This window comes from Nymphalis io, chromosome 3, assembly GCF_905147045.1.
Source record: "Nymphalis io chromosome 3, ilAglIoxx1.1, whole genome shotgun sequence".
Lineage (NCBI taxonomy): Eukaryota > Metazoa > Arthropoda > Insecta > Lepidoptera > Nymphalidae > Nymphalis > Nymphalis io.
In genome coordinates this window covers 10,737,999-10,759,065 of record NC_065890.1, presented here as the reverse complement: position 1 = coordinate 10,759,065, position 21,067 = coordinate 10,737,999, and the positions used below count along the sequence as shown (strand labels likewise).

Genomic DNA, 21,067 nt, shown 5'->3' with positions numbered 1-21,067 from the left:
GACGATAATATAATATTAACCTAAATGAGTTACTTCAGTCTCATTGAAGCATTTTCGAAAAATCGCTTTTATTACAATCTTAATTAACTGATCCTCTATTAGACATATTAACTTCGGTAATTTATTTAGCCATGGATTATGTTGAAAATTATCTATTAACCGGTCCAGTAATTTTAACTTTAACACTTACTTACTTTATATTGTTAATTATATTCATATAAATAACTTATATTCATTGTAAGCAATCTATTAGGTTACAAGAATTATTTCTTGCATCATTACTACTTGTGGAAAATGGGATATCTGAACTATTGCTACAATTTTATAAACCTTGTATTTGGCTGCCAACACTTTACAAAGATTGGCTATCTTCCTCTATTTTGCGGAACATACATTATTAAACTGAAGTCACAACCTTGAAAAGTATAAATAATTTAATATATGGAATGTATACATTAAGTCGTGATAATAATATGAGTAAGAATAAACTTAATAATATAAGAATGAAGACACATGATACAACAGCAGCAGTCATGTGACTGTCCTAAAAAGGTAATGGTCCTTCGATACCAAATATTTCGATCGAATTACGATTTCACAAATTTTTGATTTTATGAAGTTGGCAACCTTTTAATGTAAGATTCTTTAAAAACATATTCAATTTGCTAATTGTACATTTAATGGGGAAATAATCTTAAGTTACAAATAGGAATACATACATTATATGCAAATTAAACATGTACTCCACATTCTTAAGAAAACGACTTATCCAGACAATAATATTTATAGATCACAAAATTTCGATAATGTATTAATTGTTAATTCGATAACAAAACACCTAATGTTATTAGATATTTATACTTTATGATATCATTAAAAAGCGTAAGTACTATTGTTTCAATAAATAAATATCTGAATAAAATTATTATAACATTACAGATAATGCACACATTTTTTTAAAATCTTAAATACCAAACTATAGACTCTTAAGACGTGAGTGTTTAGCAATTTAGAAACATTAATTTCAATAGAATGTGTATGCAAACAAGCATATTTATAATATGCGGAGCATAACAATCTCTCGTCGGAATCAGTAAGATTCGTTAATTAATTTCACATTGAATAAAATAAAAAAGTTCCATTTAAAAAAGTATATCTTGAATTCCTTTGAAAATACATTTAACCAATTGTTTATAAAATTTTATTATGTATCTGCTAAAACTGTGATTTTATAAGAATTATTGTATTTTCACAACAGAAAATAAAAAATTAAACATAGACCCATGGCTTAACAGACTTACTTAACTTTAATCTACGTTTACTAATGAAAGAATTTTCGGTCTACTAAGGAAATGGCGATGATAAAAACAAATTTTTATTCAATCAAATAATCTACTAATTTTAATAATTGGTCTTATTATTTTTAATAGATACTTTTATTTTAATTAAATCGAAACTGTAAGAATAGTCAAAACGCTTAATAGATAGATACCTACACTATATGTTTTAAATAAATTAATTCATACATTTAGTGTATTCACTATTACTGCAGTAATTATTATTATTATTAATGACGATGAACTAAATCTGAAAAGAAAATTATAGATAAACTTTGTTATTTTTTAAGACAGCTAAATGCTGATAGAACATTTTTCTAAAAACCTTCATGTACATGCATAAAGACGATGTAAATGACAAACAAATATCCTTCATGAAAAAAAAAAATTTTTACAAACAAATCACTTCTAAACATTTGTACCTTAAAACATACGGAGACTACATCAATCCTTGACTGAAATTAAAATTATAAATGTCTATCGTTCAATAATCAACTTTTATACAAATGTATTTATACAGAAACGCTTAAACATTAACTATGAAACAAATTACTTATAATTAAATATAAAAATAGGCACCGATGTTTTAAGCGAACTACTTCTATTTTATTTAAAAGTAGGAGTTAAAATAAAGAAAATATTTAAATTTTAAAAGGAATTATTTGACTAAGTTTTTACATCTAGTTATTTAAATAATCTATTAAACAGTTAGTGCTTTTATCTTCCAATAACATTAGCATTGTACCTTACATCAAAAAATTTGATGACGTTTTGTGTTAAGTATAATGATTTAAAAAGTTTTAGGCGCGAGAAAATATGAATAAACCATTGCTATAGAGTCCGAAGTTTGTTAATATGTAATTTTATTTATTGACATAAGGTACCTACAATTTGTAATCAAATTGACAGCATATTTGGCTATTTCAGACTGTCTTAGTTGCTTCTAAATTAAACTTTACTCTAGAAATCATGCACGACCCAAGGGGATGAATTGTCTCAAAGTCGGGTTGTTCTATTGTAGCAGCTAAAACAAAAAATAAAACGATTGGATTAAATATTAAAATTAGATTTTTACAATCTTTAACTAGAATTATGATCTCTAGTTATGAAAACAATGTAAACACTCAATCTATCATTAGCAAATAGAAAATAATTGTATAATAATTCACAATGTACTAAATATATATAATAACTAACGAAACGTAAAATAAATGTTAACTATCTTTTTTATATTGCTAATAATATGTTTTGTAGTTAATAGGAATAATAATTGATTTAATAATTGATTTAAACCTTTACTTAACTTATATTATAAATGCGAAAGTGAGTTTGTTTGTTTTTTCATAACGCTTTCACGTCTTAACTATTCAACTAATTATGAAATTTTGCATACACGTATTCTCGGGTAAAGAAAAGGACAACGGGTATCTAAGTCTAACTAACGGAAACTAGTCATAATAATCTGAGATATTTTTGTCAGACACTAAAATTTCAATGCTTATCAATATCATCGATGAGTATTAAATGTGAGTTCCGTTTGCGTGCGTAAGTCTATCAATCGACGCGCGTCTGTCTAATGAAGGGCGTGAGTAGTATGAGCGTGATTCTGTTTCGGTACCTCTCGAGCAGGCGACGCTTAAGGTCTGGCGGGTAGGTGACGTAGATGTAGTGGTCGTCGTGGTCGTCCTCCGAGCCGTCCTCGTGCGCGAGCCTTTCGCGCGCTGGCGAGGAGTGCGTCGTCATGGACACCGAGCCGCTGCCGGCCACACTGCCTTCTTCCGAGCTACCACGCACGGTACGTATCACATAGTGTCTATGATCAGTGTACTCGCAAATGTACACAAGTATTATTATAATATTTCATACTGAATGATAAATACAAGCTTTATTTAAAAATCTAATCCAAAAAGGGAATTTATAAAGAAGCTTCTTAGCTTCTTTAAATGATGACTCATTTAAAGAAGTTCGGTAAATATAAATAGTACCTAAGTATGTTTTGTTTATAATTATGAATACGTATGTTAAAATTTTAAGCATATATTATAAAGAAAAATAAAATTATGATTAAAGCACAAAATAGATCCAATTTTTTTACAAAGAAACATATTTAAGGTCATGACCTTTACATACAAATATCTGTAAACGCATCACGTATATAGCTCCTGGTCGAGTTTATTTATATTACGGATATGCTTAAAAAGTTATAAACAAATAAAAAGTTTCTTGAAACCAAATAACTCAATCATTTTTATCAACAAGTACTTATCCAATGCTGATTGTCAATAAAACTTACTCGAACACGATCCATATTATGTAGTAGCACATGCATAGGGCGAGGGCAAGTCCAGTCGCGAGTGCAAGCAGCAGCGGCCACGGAAAGACGCGCGCTGCCGGCGCCGTGTCCTCCCAGTAGCGATCGCAGCTGAGGTACCAGCACACAGCGCGTTGCATCTCCTCTTTGGTTTCATATTACAGAACAGGCATTTTTTTTAATCTTATAAAATTTATATATTCTTCGAATTTAATAAACTGCAATGCTTAACAAAATATTTTTGTTGTTGTTACGGTTTTAACTATTTATATTTTAATTCGTTGTAGAATGAAGAGAAATGAATATAGTAACAATATTAATTATTTCCTTCAGACCAAATTCCAGTCACTGCAGCTAATCTCAAAGAAAACCAACTGCTCAACAGGCGACCGAGGAGGACCGACGACTTTACGTGCTTGTCGAAGCATGGACGTGTAATGTACTCACTGTTAACTACATATGTCCGAGCCGCAGCTATTATTTTTTTAACAGAACAACCTAATCACTTTTACTGGTCTGACCCGGGAGTTGAAACCTCTAGGACCTCGATAGCTGTCGCTTTATAAGATAGCCACTACCGACGAGGCAGTTGGAAAATCATTTTTATTCGATTAAAATAATAAAAATGTTAACCTTCGAGTTCCGTAAATTGATGTTGCGTGAGATGTAACAGAAGTGTTGCAATACAGGAATGAACAACTTTTTCACAGCGCACCTTAAATAATGAAATTTAATAAATATAACATTAATATAATGGGTATTCATGAATAAGTACTTACATATATAAGTTAATATTCGCATTAACTTAATTAATAATAACTTAAGTATCAGAAGAAAATAACAAGACACTATCCTTCTTATACACAATCTCCTATATTCCTCAAACAACGTTTTCTTTCCTAGGCGCTAATTTGCTTCTTCCTTATCCTTACTAATATTTTAAATGCAAAGTGAGTTTGTTTTTTATTTGTTACGCTTTCACGTGTTAATAACTCAACCGATCATTATTAAATTTTGCATACACGCATGTGGGGTACACAAAAGGACATAGGGTATCTTCCCCCTCACACGCAGGCGATGCCGCGAGCGGAAACTTGTTTATATACTTATCTCACAAATTTATGGTCAATTATCCGGCGAGTAATTAATACAGGAATTAATTTACTGGTAAAGCAGTTAAATTATGGTGTTTAAATAATTTAAAGCGACGAGTAAAGGATTCTCATGCACATATAGGTACGTACGTATATAACGATGTAGGTACATCTGCTCAACCCTTTTCTGTAAATTTAATTTTAATACACTTACGTTACATAGTATATAGGTATTCGTTTTATTTTTTATATTCAAAGTCTAAATTAATAGTTAAACTTGCAAATAGTTTCGTTTTTTAAAGTTTCGAGAGTGCTTAACCAATCATCGTTACCTTAAGACCCTGTAAATGCGCCGGGTCACAAGCCGCCCTCTCGGCTTGTAAGTCTGCGAGCCTCTTCTGGCGGCTGTCTGGTGGTAATGACGATTCAACAGTGTCAGCGTCGCATAGTTCAGCCGTATGGTTGTTATCGCTATCATTCTCTTCTGTTTTCTTCTCTTCGACAACTATAATAACTTAATTAATTTATAAAGAACAGTAACCATAATGCCACTTCAAAAGTAACCTGTATTGTAATTATTTCCGTTTACTTGTTATATAATTAAACTTATTCATTTAATCTAATATACATATATGAAGTTGTGAGTGTTATGATTATTAAAATAGAACTTAATTAATTAATTACTTACCAGGTTCAGCACTCTGAGCATCAGTCTTAGGACAGTCCGCTACAGGCATTGGCGATGTTCTTGGTCGGGGACGCCGTCTCGTCGGTACTCGCGCAACACTCCGGGTGGCGGCCGGCGCAATAGCTTTCCGTGCCGCCTCTACATCCTGCCATAATTCGATATCAGTACTCGGCCCGTTGCCACCGCTCAGCAGGCCGTGCGCGACCAACACCTGGCAGCGCATTATGTCGCAGTAGTCTGCGAGACATACTGCGTCTTCTGCCTGCAAAAAGATAACAATAAGGTTTTATGTTATGGTGACGGACCTAAATCGTAATTTTCCTAGTTGATTGATCATGATAATTCGCCGACAGCCGAGTACTGCGAAATAGTACATATAATATGCTAGTTATATAAAATAGATAAAAAACTGTATTTAGTAAGAGGAAACGACCTTGTTAATCTGGTTCTTGTGTCGCTGGTCGAAGTGCGTGTCGAGGTGTCGCTCCTCGTAGAAGGATTTGCCGCAGAAGGCGCAGGTCCATTGCGAGGAACGATGTTGCAACTTTGCTGCATGTTGCGGCGCGAATATATCGCGCGCCGGATGAAATGGACATTCTAAAGGCAATTTTACCTAAAAATGATATGCTGATGATAAATGGGATTTCAAAGTAAGTGTCCTACTTTAATGGTTACGAGGTTAATAAGCAACTTAAACAATAAAACAAAAGTTCTATTTTAAATTGCAATAATAAATTTTGTTAATAGTACCTAAGGATTTTCATGAAATTCCTATTCATTAAATATTATTTAGGTACGGCACATTCCTTAGTTGCGTGAAACGATGCTAGATTATATAAATCAATTAAAACCTTCATTGTTATGTTCCTTATAATAAGCCATATTACTTGCATAATATCAAAGTAATTATAAAATATATTATGATCTAATTAATTTCAAATTACCTGAAATCTTTCCAAAACTGGTAGCCACTTGTTTTGTATTACTTTCCTTACGATTTTGGAGTTGTCACGTGAGCAGGTGATCTTGAAGACTGAAGGTCCCGGCCACGGGATCAGTGTTAAAAAGAGAAGGACCAAAACCTGAAAAAATATGTACACTGTGTAATATGCCACCATGAAACATTTAAAAAAAACTAACATTTTTTTACACACTTCATTAATTTACAAACACATTTCATATCAAGGAAAATACCTTTAATTTAATAATACCATAACAACAATTACCATTAATAATAATTAACCTTGTCCGCATGTTATTCTTCACTCTCACTTTAGAAACGGAATCATTAGGCGCCTTTTAGGTTATGCTTGTGTTATTAAATTATCGATTTTTTGCACTAGACACCATAGCGATTGATATAATAATTTGAACGTCCTTACCTCGAGAGTGAACGACGTGGTCCTCATTCATATCTTTTATTCGCCAAATATTGGATAAAACTTGTTTAACGTATAACTTGTAAGCAGGAAGTCAACTTGTAAGTTTACAGGAGATTAACCTCAGGGTCTGTCAGCGGATAGTAATCTACGCATGCGTATTTGAATACAATTCCCCTCGATAGTGACAATGTTAATAAATTTAAATCATGCCACAAGCCCCACAGGGACGGGGGTGCTTTTTACATCAAAATAATAGTAGCTTTCCCAAATACTATCGATTATAAGAAAAGAAGTTTGAAAATGATTTTACTTTAATATGATTTTGTATTAGCTAGCTTTATAATTTTATTGATATGAAGGTAATGGCTGTAGAACAAGTTATTAATTACGAATGAGATTAAAATGTGAGGTTACAATTCGCTTAAGATTATTTTAATACTAAATATTAAAAGAATTATAAATTATATTCGAAATTCTACAAGTTTTAACAGAAAGAATTTCTTTCTACAACAAAGGTATATTAAACTCCCTACGTGAAAAAGGCCACCATTCTCCATAAAATATCTGGTCATATTCCGAAATCAGACAATTTAATATTTTTCAACACAACACTTACTCAAAATTTTAATGAAAATCCATTATATAATAAAAATGTAAACGATTGCTGTCTGTACATGGAAGATATATGAGTTAAACTATTGTCGGGGGCTTTTATCAACGCAATAGAACCAAAACAATGATTGTTAGAATTTTTGTCTGTTTGTCTGTGCGTTTATGCGCGCTAATTTTAGGAACGGCTTAACTGATTTTGGTGCGGTTTTCACTAAAGTATTGTGGCAAACTTCACTGAAAAGTTAGTGTTAAGTTTAGTGTTAGTTGTTTTCATACAATCGGTTAATAAATAAAAGAGTTTGTCAATTTAAAAAATAATGTCGATCATTTACATATTCAATAATTTTTTTATAAAATAACTGTTTAGTTTAATTCGCTGAAACTTTAGCTACCTATAAAGGTCAGTGTTTAAAGTGTGATGATGATGATTTAAAAGTTTATAGGAACAGAACAAAGTTAAAAAAATTGAATACATCAGTCAATATTCAAAAATATCGAATATTTCCCAGTGTGACCACAGTTTATGCAATGAATAGACCGATAGAAATCAATTAACAAACCAAACAATTGGTATTTGATAACAAATGGCCAATACAGTTCAAAGAGTTTTGGCTCGGTATGATGCAACACCTCTTTTACTGCACGCTGATATTGGATCGTATTGAAACACAGGTCAGTTTTAAGTTCTATTCTTTTTTGATAATTCGTATTTAATTTGCTTTTTTCGATAGATTCGATAAAATGCATATAATATATGATCGAAACTTATAATAAAATAGCGTTAAAGGGATAAATTACACGTTTAATATACAAAAAAATATCAGTTCGTCTAAATATTTGATGTTGAGTAAAGCAAGACAGTATTCTGAATATATTTTATGTGGCCTTGTATTATACGTATGGTATAATAGTTTATATAATTATTTGTCATGTTAAACACAACACATCGAATCACATCAATAATCTATACATATAATAAATCTGTAACTGATCGCTGTCTGTACATGGAAGATAAATAAGTAAAACTATTACCGGGGGCTTTTATCAACGCAATAGAACCCAAAACAATGATTGTCAGAATTTTTGTCTGTTTGACTGTTTATCTGTGCGATTGTGCACGCTAATCTTAGAAATGTTGCTAACGTTACTTAAAATTTAGAGTTGTTTTATTTCAATCGATTCATAAATAATAAAGTTATGTCAATTTAAAGAATCACGTCGAACATTTATTCGATAAAAATGCTATAAAATAACAAAGTTAAAAAATGGACAGTTTAAAAAAAATAATCCTTTCAATGTAAGTTGAACTCAGATCTATATAATCAATCATATTAAATAGGGTTCAGCTTGTACTGGTATATGTCGGTTAACTCGCCCGTAGATAAATATATCTATCTTTTAAGGTTGACTATAACCTTTTGTATGGTAATCAAATTTGTTCTATCTGTCTTGTTTATTTGATAAAACGAACAGACGACGTTAATGATGCTATTGAATATAATATTCTTTTAGCTGTAACTAATTAACCTAACAAAAAATTAATTTCAATGCGGGTATATATAAATATATATCCAAAGTTACCAAATTGATAAAAATACGTATTTGTTTCTATTACTCTAGGTATATTTGTGTGGCATAATATCATCTCACTTTGATAATACACGTTAAAATATAACGCGCATGCTCCTCACAGCCTCCGGTCTCAACCCTCCCAGTTCGCTCAGTGCTCGTCACGTAATCGTAAGCTATACATACAGTAATGAATAAAAAAATATGTTTCTTCGCACAATTTATTAAATACCGCGCTTAAATATCAAGTTTTTAATCAAAATCTTACAATGGATAACAGTGCAAATCTGTGGCTACCAAGAAAAAGCTGTTATATAAATAGTGTATTTTGAGCTAAGAGATGTCATTATATTTAGGTAAGTTTAAGTTACACTTTATATATTTCTCGCTTTGACAACTTGTAGAAATAAAAGTGTCATAAAATAAATACGCTTTACATTATGATATATAATATATATTATACTTTCATGTTTATCAATTTAAAGTGTGAATAAATTATCATTTAAATAATTATATTTACTTAAGTTTGACATTATATAATGTTATTAATATTTATATATAAAAATAACGAATTTGATGAAAAATTAAATAGTAAATTTTAATCAACTTTTAGGGACTTTTAAGGATGACTTTGATAAATTTTATTTTGTCATAAGAAACAAATTTCAAATATTTATTTATAAAAATTTCAGAATGGCGTTACCAATGAGAGCTGTCGGCGTTGTGGGAAAATCACATTTTATACCACTCCGGCTTCGTTATGTATTCTTACTCGCCACAATATTTTGTGGCAGCAGCCTTTTTATTTTAATCAATAGTGGAATTGATATATCGTTTATTAACAACCAAATAACTAGTTCTTTTTGGAAAAGACGCAGATATGATTTAATTCACTCTGATGATATCTTCACAATAAAAACAGACGGCTGCACTATTCCCGGGTTGAATCCATTTGCTGAAGATATCAAAAAATTTATCGAATACCCCAGGAATATAAAACCATGTCACCAATCAAACATTTCGTTACTCGATAACAACGAAACACATATATGGATAAATAGAGAGAATGTAAAGTATTATGATGTGCCATTGAACACTCCTAATATTACCTGCTGTTATAAATCATTTTATCGGCCTTTAGCAATCAATGACATTTATTCTATGGATGTAGATGATAGAGTGAAATATGAAGCATGTATACAATTTTCAAATCATATACAAGTTTTGAATGAGTTCGTGAGAGTCACCTGTAAATTTAAAGAAAACATCATTTATGAGCAGTTTTTTCTTTTTGCCCCCAAAAAACCGTTCGTGTCATTTAAGGACGAATTTTTAGAAACACAAACGAATCAAACTTCGTTTAATGTCGTAATTATGGGCATCGATGCCATTTCAAGATTAAACTTTTACAGAACAATGCCTAAGACATTAGCTTATTTAAAAAAGAAAGGTGCCATAGAGCTTTATGGCTATAACAAAGTTGGTGATAACACATTTCCTAATCTGACCCCTATACTCCTTGGGATGAAGGACACAGATTTAAAGAAAACTTGCTGGCCTAATACTAGGGCCACATTTGACAATTGCCCTTTCATTTGGGATTGGTTTAAGGACGCTGGTTACTATACTGCTTTCGGTGAAGACACTGCCAACTTAGGAACATTCAATTTTGAAAAATTTGGATTTAGTAGAACCCCAACAGATTACTACTTGCATACATTTATGCACGAAGCCGAACGCTATACCGGCAACAACAGAGATTTTAATTCATTCATATGTATGGGTAATAAATATTTTTACAAAGTTCTTTTAGATTATATTGAAAATTTAACATTAACTCTAAAGTCTTTCAAGTTATTCGGCTTCTTTTGGGAAGTAACAATGAGTCATGACTATTTAAATTATCCTATGGCGATGGATGACAATTATGAATCGTTTTTAAGAAAACTCGATAATGCTCAATATTTGGAAGATACTATTTTAATAATACTAAGCGATCATGGTATTAGGTGGGGTGATATAAGATTTACCAAGCAAGGTAGATTAGAAGAGCGCTTGCCACTTATACACATACTTCTACCTAATTCCTTTCGTATTAACTTTTCTCTGGCATATGAAAATATGAAAATTAATAGCCACCGTCTCACTACTCCCTTTGATGTTTATGCTACGCTAGTTGATCTCATCGATGTCGAAGCCATAAAAAATGATAGTATTAAATTACGGAGTACAACATCATATGCCCATAATAGAGGCATCAGTTTGTTTTTACCTGTTCCAAGAAATCGAACATGTAAGATCGCGGGAATAGACGATCACTGGTGCACGTGTCATAAAGGACAAAAATTATCAATCAATAGTATCGAAGCATATGAAGCAGCTAGTAGTTTAATATTAAATTTAAACATGCTGCTACGAGGGCACTCACAGTGTGCTCACCTCTCACTCGTAGAGTTAGTTGAAGTCACTGAAATGATTGCTGGCACGCCGAATGAAAAGGAAGTAGGATGGCGTGAATTTTTGATTGTAGTGCGCACAGCTCCCGGTGACGGTGTTTTTGAAGCGACCCTGCGACGCGATTCCCGCGAGTGGTCTTTGGCAGGCACTGTCAGCCGCCTCAATGTGTACGGTGATCAGGGTCATTGCATACACCATTACCAACTCAAGCTATATTGTTATTGCCAATAACTCTGCACTCGTAGAATTAAAATATTTTTATTGAAATAATTTTAGTAAAAAAAATCTGTGATATGATAAAGGCGTATTCGAACATAAAGTGCAATTTTCCTCAAAAAAATTTGCTCATAACAAATCTGGCCTACTTAATGACTATTCATTTAAGTATGTTGATACTTTTTTATATCCACTGTATTTTTTGTAAGATAAAAAAACATTCGTGTTGTAATTTTGAGTTCAAATACCTACCTACATAAGCTTTGAGTTTTTTTTTAAGCCAAATGTTTTTTGAGCAACAATAAGTACAATTAAATGTATCTTTCACTGTATGTCACGTTGTCACGTTGTGTCATATGTTATTATTGGTTTATATATTAGGAGTACACTAATAATAATATTTAAGCAGAGGTTTCAAATTATAGTAAACATATAATATTTACAGTTATAACTTAGCAAAATGAATAAACGGTTAATTTTTTTAGTCCTTTTACTATTAACGACAATAGCTGCAACGACATTATAGGTAAAATTTAGTAAATAGTTTATAAAATATAGACTTATCTAATAAATGTAATGAATACTGTAGAGATAATGTCTAAAATGGTTGCTTAGGGTAGTGGACATATCACAATAATATTATAATAAGTTTAAATCATTTTATTACAACTTGTATATAAAGAAGAAAAACACGAAAGTTTCTATTTATCTGTTTATCTGTTTTGTTAACAATGAAAAACGAATCCTAATATTCACAAAATATCACGATTTTAAAATTTCAGAAAATTCACAAGTATGAACAAAATTAATTCTAAAAGAATAGCACTGCTTTTACTTTACATTTAACCTAAGCTAAGTTAAAAAAAATGTAAGCTGATTTTTATATTTTTTTAAATGTTAAGTGATGTTATTATAACGCTCCTTTATTATTAGATAGGTACATGTTGTACAAATTGTAATGAAATGAGCCATACTTGTATTGTTACAAAATAACTCTCTTTACTACGCACTTATTACATATAGACTGTTAACGTTATTATTATTAATAAAGAAAAAAATTAAACTAGAAAATATTGTTATAAATCATTTTATTTTATAACACAATAAAAAATTGTAAATGAAATAATTTGTTTAATTTTTTATTTATTTATTATCTTCTTTAAAGGTATTGTAAAAGGCAATTACAATTAGTACTCAGTCTATTTTTTTTTATATTATAAAAAATAGAGATTGTTTCTCCACACCGGAGTTTTATGAACCGTTGTCTGTTGGCTCATTTAGCTTTAAGTCTTTCGAATTTGATGACTCCCAACACTTTCTCTCTAGGTATCACCGTCTTACAGTTTACAGCTTTGTCGCTTAGCTTCCATAAATTATTTATTATTATTTATCGCATATTACGAATTGAGAAGTTCGTAATGTGCGATATATAAATGTCCATTTTATGTAACTCGATGCTAAAGTTGTAAAGACTACAAATATCTGGGCCATGATGTGGGCCTCGCGTGTCCTATTTCAGATGGCCTTGAGGAAGCCGGCAACCAGGATGGCCTCGATCTGCCGTACGCACTAGCGAGGAGTGCGAGGGGGTGAGATATTCTTTGAGCTCTACTGAGCTACGAAAAGAGCACAACACTGAAGGAACCGTGATATCGACACGAAGGCGGCCATCGCAGTGGTTGTAGTGGGTAAAAATCCCACGTAACTCATTTCACCCTTAAAGTACTGGGTACATTTTGAAGGTATCCAATGCGTGAAAAAAAAACTACAAATACCTACTGCCTTATAAAAATTTCTAGCATTAGGTACGTTATATTAAAGGTTCGTTTTAATATAATTTAATTTTCGAAAAAACAGCTTATAAGGACAGTATCGTAAGATTTAAGCAAGAACATTTAAATGTTAAGTATTTTGTGACCTTGTAACAAATCTTTTAATAATAGGTACATTTTCGTAACCTATTAACTGTGAAGCATAAGACAATATTTGATCATTTTATGAATAGAATAATGATTGAGATTTACATGTTTATATAAGGTAGGTTAGGTAGTATTTACTTCTAAGTGAAGTAAAGTATAAGTAGTAAAGAAAGAATAGCTACCCGTCCCGGCTTCGCACGGGTAAAACAAGGGATAACTTTATTGGTTTACGCAGCGCACACTAGTAAGTCGCCTTACTAGTGTAGTGGTTACTGGTGGTAGAGCTTTGTGCAAGCTCGTCTGGGTAGGTACCACCCGCTCATCAGATATTCTACCGCAAAACAGCAGTACTTGGTATTGTTGTGTTCCAGTTTGAAGGGTGAGTGAGCGAGTATAATTACAGGCACAAAGGACATAACATCTTAGTTCCCAAGGTTGGTGGCGCATTGGTGATGTAAGCGATGGTTAACATTTCTTACAATGCCAATATCTATGGGCGTTGGTGACAACTTACCATCAGGATGCCCATATGCTCGTCCGCCTTCCTATTCTAAAAAAAAACATGATTTTTTCCTACATCTTCAACAATCACCGTCATATCAACCAATATACACAAATCTTTAATGTATTATACGCCTAAACCTTTCTCACGAATCACTCCGTCCATCGGCAAAAATCGTATGGAAATTCAATAGTTATTTTTCGCATTCAGTCATACAGGCAGACAGACATGATGGGGAAACTTTGTTTATAATAAGTAGTATAATTGTAATATTTATATATTGTATAACCTATCATAAAAATATACTAGCTGTACCGTAGTTATAAATGTGAATTATATTACACATGACCAATATGTAACAATAAATTTATCATATTGGTTGACTTTTTTATGCTTTTTACTCTGATCCTTAACTCAAGTTATACCTTAATTAATATTTAAGATTTTTCAAATCAGATTGATAGCTTGACCAGACATACCAGCTTCAATCGAACAAACTCTCAGGCATATTATTAGTAAAAATAGTTAAGTACATATATAGGTATAAATTAATCATGTACCATCGCTGAGCCTGATCCCTTGTAGTGTTAATAACAACTACTAACTAAATGCATTTCAACATATCGGGTGTATGGATGTATATCTGTCTTGTATGATAACAATATTAGATGATTTGTATCTCTTCGATCATTAATGATGTAACCCGGGTAAGTTATGAATGTTATCTCCCATTTATTATTGCAAATGTAAATATACATAGCATTAAATATACAGATACTTGACATTTGATATCAGTAATCAGCCATTTGTAAAATTTATACTGAAAATATTTCAATAGATATGTAACTTGCTCTCTTAATTCCTACAACAATACAAATCCTTCAACTAAAGTCAACTTGAAACAAACACGTATTTATTATTGTAATGTTTTTATGATGCATGCCTAAGTAGTTTATTCAACATTGGGGCATGAAAAATTGTACTGTTTTGTAGTGGAAACACATTTTGTTCATATTTGAAAACTAACGCAGTCTTTGCTTATTTTCAGTATGGGACGCTTTTCGGGAGGCTCCGTTCACAAGACCGCTTCCATGCCGATACGTTTGCGATGCTTATTTCTTCTTGCCACAATTTTCGTGGGAACTTTTCTTTTTGTGACAATCAGAAATATATCAGATATAATATATATCGACAGTGAATTTATTACAACATCATGGAACCGTGATAAAGATTTCGGCAGTTTCGCTGACAAAGATTACACAATAAAAACAAAAGGATGTGTCATTCCCTCTTTACAACCGTTTGGTGACGAAGTTAAACAATTTGCGAAATATCCGAAGGATTTCAAGCCGTGTCCGGGGTCCGAGCTTTCTTTACTTGGGAATAATAGAACTCATATTTGGGTGAGAAACGATAATAAAGAATATTACAATATTAGAAACGAAACAGTTTTGAATTGCTGCTATACATCTTTTTGTCGTCCCTTATCAGTTGATGATATAACTTCATCAAACATCGATAATCGTGTAAAATATAGTAAGTGCAAATATTTTTCTGATATAATTGAAGCAACCGACGAATTCGTAAGAGTTAGTTGTACTGCTTATTATACTATAGTATACCAACAATACTTTTTATTTACTTTGAAAAAAGAAGTGGATGCCAATGAACCAGCTAATGTTTCACAAAATAAAGCAGCTTACAACGTTATTGTAATGGGCATTGACGCAGTATCACGACTTAATTTCCACCGAACAATGCCTGAAACTTTATCAGTCATAAACAAAAAAGGAGCTATAGAATTGTTAGGTTACAACAAAGTAGGAGATAATACATTTCCCAACTTAATACCCATGTTAATGGGAATATCAGAGAATGAGCTGAAAACAACGTGCATTCCAAATAAACAATCAACGTTTGATAACTGTCCCTTTATTTGGGAATGGTATAAAGAAGCTGGTTACTACACAGCTTTTGGAGAAGATAGTTCCAGTCTAGGCACTTTCAATTATGAAAAAGCTGGATTTATAAAAACACCTACAGATTATTATATACATACTTTTATCAATGAAGCAGAACATAACGTTGGTGTAAATAAAGATACTAATTCGTTTTTATGTATGAATGAAAAATATTTCTATACCGTTTTATTAGATTATATCGAAAACCTTACCCTAACACTAAAAGCAAACAAATTTTTTGGCTTTTTTTGGGAAGTAACGATTAGCCATGATTACGTCAACTACCCTATGGTGATAGATAAAGACTATGCCGATTTTTTCAAAAAATTAGACTCTAGTAATTCTTTGGATGATACAATTATCTTCTTAGTCAGCGACCATGGAATAAGGTGGGGGGAGATAAGAACAACCAATCAAGGTCGGTTAGAGGAACGATTGCCATTCGTGTATATTTTAACACCTCCTACATTTCGAAAGAAATACAAAAATGCTTTTGAGAATCTGAATGTGAATAGCCGGCGTCTTACTACGCCATACGATTTACATGCCACGTTGTATGACCTTTTAAACTTGGAAACAATCGAAGATACAATGATTGAGCTCAGGAGTAACCAACCAAATGTTAAAAGCAAGGGTATTAGTTTATTTTTACCTATATTAGCAAATCGAACATGTGCCGCGGCGCATATTGATGATCACTGGTGTAGTTGCCACAAAGGTCATCATTTGCCAACTAATAGTGAAAAATCTTTGGATATTGCTGAAAAATTAGTTCAACAAATAAATAAGCTATTAAAGAGTTATAGTCAGTGTGCACTTTTAAAATTAGCGAAATTGTTGGAAATAACAGAACTGGAAATTAGTTCACCTGAAAAAGATGAAATTGAGTGGCGGGAATATATGGTAGTAATAAAAACAACGCCAGGCGATGGTTTATTTGAAGGTACCATTCGCCATGACGGTCACAATAATTGGTCAGTTATAGGCACTGTCAGTCGCTTTAATCTATATGGCAACCAAAGTCGATGTATACATGATTATTTACTTAAGCTTTACTGCTACTGTATATAAACGAGCCTAGAACTACAACCTTGCTTAAGTAAAGTACTTAACTTCCTAATGAGACTGTGATATTGTACATAATTCATACCTAAGAATTCATATATTACAAGTACAACGTTTTCTATCATGTTTCATAATATTTACATGCTAATTATTACATTATACAGTACATAGTATATACTTTATTTATTCAATGTAAATAATAGGTAAATAAAATGATTGTTAAAGGAAATATGTTATTTTAATGCAAAAACAACATGAAGCTTTGCTTGTAGATTTCAAGTATTTTTTTTTCGAAGACAATATGATCAATAGCTATTTATAACCACCATGTTACTCAGCGCAGATTAAGCATATTCGTAAATTTGCTTAATTTACTAAGGACGAAGGTGTTCATATTGTCATGACCAAAAGAACAAATGTATTACAAAACTCCCTGTGAATCGAGGCACATAGGTACGTGCGTGACGAAGCGCCCATGAACGTCAGTTTTCTATGCCACCGGTTACGTAGAAGCTGAGTCCATGTTTTTTTTAAGTTTGTTCTTTTTTATGTTAGAGGGGATTTATGTTATTCTTAATCAGTGGTTTTAAGGGAGTAAAACTTTTCCTTATTTTTAGAACTATAGGAATATAAAAATATGACATATCAGATGGTAATAACGATATCATCAGTGATTTAAACTTGAAAACATTAAATTTTGAAGAGACGTTCCTGCTATAAACAAATTGCTATACTTAGATGTATTTCATACGACAGTCTGTCTACAGATGGTACTAACGTAATAGCGTTCTGTGCTACACACGTCAAATTATATTTAAACGTATACATTTCAAGCAAAACCCTCCGTATGTGAACGTTAGCTGTTATCTAAAAGTCCTTAATATTACTACGTCGAGGGCGTGCGCCCTATGTTTTAGATCCGCCTCTTGACGTTTGCCAATTGAAGTATTGGTACAATACTACACTTTTTTAAAAGATCCTATAATCTTATTTATTATTTATTTATTTTACTAAAATTATAATCTTGTACACTTAAAAATACAGGAAACAACAAAGTGAGAACACTGAGAAGACATTGTCGTTTGTATTACCTATCCGTTCCAAAAATTTGTTATTATATTTTATTTTTTATTAAACGAGTCATGAAAGCATAAGTATCGTTAACGACGTTATCTATTGTTAGCTTGATAAAATAATCATACTGTTATTTCAAATAACTATTGAGTATAATTTATATTATTGTCATATTTACTACAAAACATGATTTTTGCTTGTTTATTTTTTATATTGTATATTTAAATATTTCGTACTTTATTATTTAATAGCTCTATTTTGACTACCGGTTCCGAAAAATATTATATTATGATTAGTCAGTTGAGTACTAGCAAGAATCTCGCATTGTTTGGTTTTTTAAAAAGAGGAACGGTAATTTTTGAGTTGTAAAACAAATTGTATTATCACTGTGGATAATATTGAGTTATATTAAAATAATAAAACTGTTAAGACGGAGAAGAATGTTTGAATTTTAATACCTTCGAAATTAAGTAAGTTTACACTATATTATATACCCACGCATTGCATTAATTTATGGTATATGTCGATTAAAATTAGGCCTTGCTATATAATATACTTTTTTCCCTTAAACTTGAACGATCTTGTTAATACTTACTTTCTTAATCAAAATTTTCAAACATTATCTATATAATTATAATGTATTTAATTAAATTAAATTCGAAACAGATAAATTAATAAAATGTACTCATTAGTTAGCTTTCAAACGTAAACGTAGCTTTAAAATATCTTTATGTAAAAATAGATCATAAAGTATTAAGATGGTGTTGAAACATGAATAGGTTGTCTCTAAAAGAACTGCAAAGCACATCCAATTGTATTTTTAATATGCTGTCAAATTGTCAATTGCCAGTGTCATAAGTCAAAACTCGGACGTCATATTACAATAGTTCAGTCATTTGATTGTGCAAAAGTAAAAGAAAGTCGCAATATTTATAAAAATGTGTACCGTCTGATATTTACTAATTTACAATAATATTTTTGCTCAAGAATGGCACTATCTTTTAGAGTTTTATATAGAAATAATATTTATTTTCAAAACATAACCAAACCGGTAAAATGGAATATTAAAAACAATCATCCCATTAGATACTTATGCAATGGCATACATTATCAAAATAATGTTAAAAATAATGCTTTATTTACGGAAAGAGAACTGAGCACACTATATAAACCTTTTCGATCATGTACAACTCAAAGTTCCAAAACTACAAGTATTCCACCACAAGATCCAGAAAAAAAGCCAGGTGTTATACAAAGATTTAAGCAAATGTATAAAGATTATTGGTACGTCCTATTGCCGGTGCATATGACAACATCAGCTATTTGGTTTGGTGGCTTTTACTTCTTTGTTAGAAGGTTGGTATTAATTTTGTTATTAACCTGTTTTTACATAATAAATGCATTTATTTTCAAATATTAGAAATTTACTATAATATCAACAATAATAAGCATTATGGCACAATTAATAAATGTCTCTGGTATGAAACATTGTGGCTGATGCAATAAATCTGCTATACTTAAATAGTTTTTATTCTCGTTTTCCTCTTATTGGTGAGATGAGCTGAACTTAAAGAATTACAGTCTTAAGGATAGGGGATGTAAATCTTTGTTTATTTATAAAAATTAATAATGTGGTTAAAATTTATACAAATGTAAATGATTACAATAGTTTATAAAACATACTTAAATATGTTTTTGTCCTTTTTAAACTAACATTTAGTCAAATTTGAAATACTACAGATTATTCAGATACATTTCACTAATATATTTAATAAATTGTATGAACAAGCTCACATAAAACATCTAGAAGTTTCTCAAAAGCTAGTGAGCAATATTTCTTTATAACTTGGTCATGTGGTCATGTTATTAATAGTGTAGTATATATAAGTAAGCACGTATTTATTGGTGTACATGTAATAAATATCATGCATAAACACATTATATGGATGGATGAACTTGGCAGTAATAAAATAGATTTAAATATTATAGACATGTTTGACTATCCACTCCAATATTAATATTACATGGCGACCCTGTCAGCATAATAATTGTACTATAAGAAACCATGGACTTATTATTTCTACCACCATGCTAGTGCTACATTTATTTTTTATTTACAAAGAAAATTGAAGAAGCAATTGAACTAAGCTTTAGACCCTAATATCCCTAAACACAAAATAATGCAGTTTATTATAAAATTTACATATATTTTTTCAAATATTTGAAATTTATTTTTAAATATTAGTACTTTTAGAAATAAAAACCTTGTTGTTTACTGTATTTTTTAATTACATTTTTTTTCGTTTTTAGCGGTGTAGATGTTATAAGCTTGTTAGAATCAATTGGAATTAGTGAAAAATTGTTATCGCCTTTAAAGGAATCAAGTGCAGGATACTTTGCACTGGCTCTGGCCCTATATAAGTTGGTGACACCTCTAAGATATGCTGTCACTGTTGGTAAAATAATTTATTTATTTTTGATTGAATTTGTACATTATTTAGTTTATAAAACACGCAATATTTTTGTTATAGGTGGTACAACCTATGCCATAAACCGGCTGACAGCCATTGGTTGGATAAGACCTGTACCTTCTAGGGAACAGATAAGGGTCATTTTCCAAGAGAAAAAAGATAATATTCAAGACAAATTCAATGAAAGCAAACAACACTATCAAACTCAATTTAAAGAAAAGGGTACACATGTAATGGATGAAATGCGAAGATATAAAACAGAAATGCGTAATATGAAAAATAAAGTAAAGAAAATGTAGAAAAGACATATTATTGTAATCAGTTTTTTTTTCAATCCCACACTAATGTTTGCTATGTATATAAGTTATCTTTAAAGTTATATTAGATAAATCAATTAAGACAAAGGAAT

The 21,067-nt window shown here is 31.1% G+C and overlaps 4 protein-coding genes across 5 annotated transcripts; 3 read left to right on the top strand and 1 right to left on the bottom strand.

Annotated features, from left to right (window-relative positions):
• Positions 1-1,890: 1,890 nt before the first annotated feature.
• On the bottom strand, positions 1,891-6,936 carry LOC126781171 (uncharacterized). Of its 2 annotated transcripts, XM_050506011.1 has the most exons (10): positions 6,813-6,936; positions 6,375-6,512; positions 5,864-6,043; positions 5,642-5,692; positions 5,431-5,575; positions 5,075-5,247; positions 4,282-4,363; positions 3,631-3,793; positions 2,956-3,120; positions 1,891-2,361 (listed from the first exon to the last, which is right to left on the bottom strand). In XM_050506011.1, the coding sequence occupies exons 1-10, from the start codon at positions 6,837-6,839 to the stop codon at positions 2,334-2,336; spliced, it is 1,152 nt and encodes a 383-aa protein (XP_050361968.1). In that variant the 5' UTR covers positions 6,840-6,936; the 3' UTR covers positions 1,891-2,333. The 2 variants fall into 2 exon arrangements, with proteins under 2 accessions (XP_050361968.1, XP_050361967.1); XM_050506010.1 differs by having other exon boundaries at positions 5,431-5,692.
• Positions 6,937-8,036: 1,100 nt separating this feature from the next.
• Positions 8,037-17,251, top strand: LOC126781421 (uncharacterized). The gene is made up of 2 exons (XM_050506390.1): positions 8,037-8,096; positions 15,136-17,251. The coding sequence occupies exon 2, from the start codon at positions 15,137-15,139 to the stop codon at positions 17,117-17,119; it is 1,983 nt and encodes a 660-aa protein (XP_050362347.1). The 5' UTR covers positions 8,037-8,096; position 15,136; the 3' UTR covers positions 17,120-17,251.
• Positions 9,111-12,550, top strand: LOC126781420 (uncharacterized). Its single transcript, XM_050506389.1, has 2 exons — positions 9,111-9,349; positions 9,686-12,550. Exon 2 carries the CDS (start codon positions 9,687-9,689, stop codon positions 11,679-11,681), a length of 1,995 nt encoding a protein of 664 aa, XP_050362346.1. The 5' UTR covers positions 9,111-9,349; position 9,686; the 3' UTR covers positions 11,682-12,550.
• A 1,800-nt stretch (positions 17,252-19,051) lies between the features above and the next one.
• On the top strand, positions 19,052-20,976 carry LOC126781176 (uncharacterized protein C18orf19 homolog A). The gene is made up of 3 exons (XM_050506017.1): positions 19,052-19,543; positions 20,498-20,643; positions 20,719-20,976. The coding sequence occupies exons 1-3, from the start codon at positions 19,176-19,178 to the stop codon at positions 20,955-20,957; spliced, it is 753 nt and encodes a 250-aa protein (XP_050361974.1). The 5' UTR covers positions 19,052-19,175; the 3' UTR covers positions 20,958-20,976.
• The last annotated feature ends 91 nt before the right edge of the window (positions 20,977-21,067 follow it).

Bases quoted from the DNA above. Each gene is read 5' to 3' on its own strand.
- LOC126781420 (XM_050506389.1), top strand. From the start codon at position 9,687: ATGGCGTTACCAATGAGAGCTGTCGGCGTTGTGGGAAAATCACATTTT.
- LOC126781171 (XM_050506010.1), bottom strand. From the start codon at position 6,839: ATGAGGACCACGTCGTTCACTCTCGAG. The intron at 3,794-4,281 runs GTTAACATTTTT...ATGAAACCAAAG, and splicing joins TCAATTTACGGAACTCGAAG to AGGAGATGCAACGCGCTGTG. The intron at 3,121-3,630 runs GTAAGTTTTATT...CGTGCGTGGTAG, and splicing joins ATAATATGGATCGTGTTCGA to CTCGGAAGAAGGCAGTGTGG.
- LOC126781176 (XM_050506017.1), top strand. From the start codon at position 19,176: ATGGCACTATCTTTTAGAGTTTTATATAGAAATAATATTTATTTTCAA. The intron at 19,544-20,497 runs GTTGGTATTAAT...TTTCGTTTTTAG, and splicing joins TTTTACTTCTTTGTTAGAAG to CGGTGTAGATGTTATAAGCT. The intron at 20,644-20,718 runs GTAAAATAATTT...TTTTTGTTATAG, and splicing joins AAGATATGCTGTCACTGTTG to GTGGTACAACCTATGCCATA.
- LOC126781421 (XM_050506390.1), top strand. From the start codon at position 15,137: ATGGGACGCTTTTCGGGAGGCTCCGTTCACAAGACCGCTTCCATGCCG.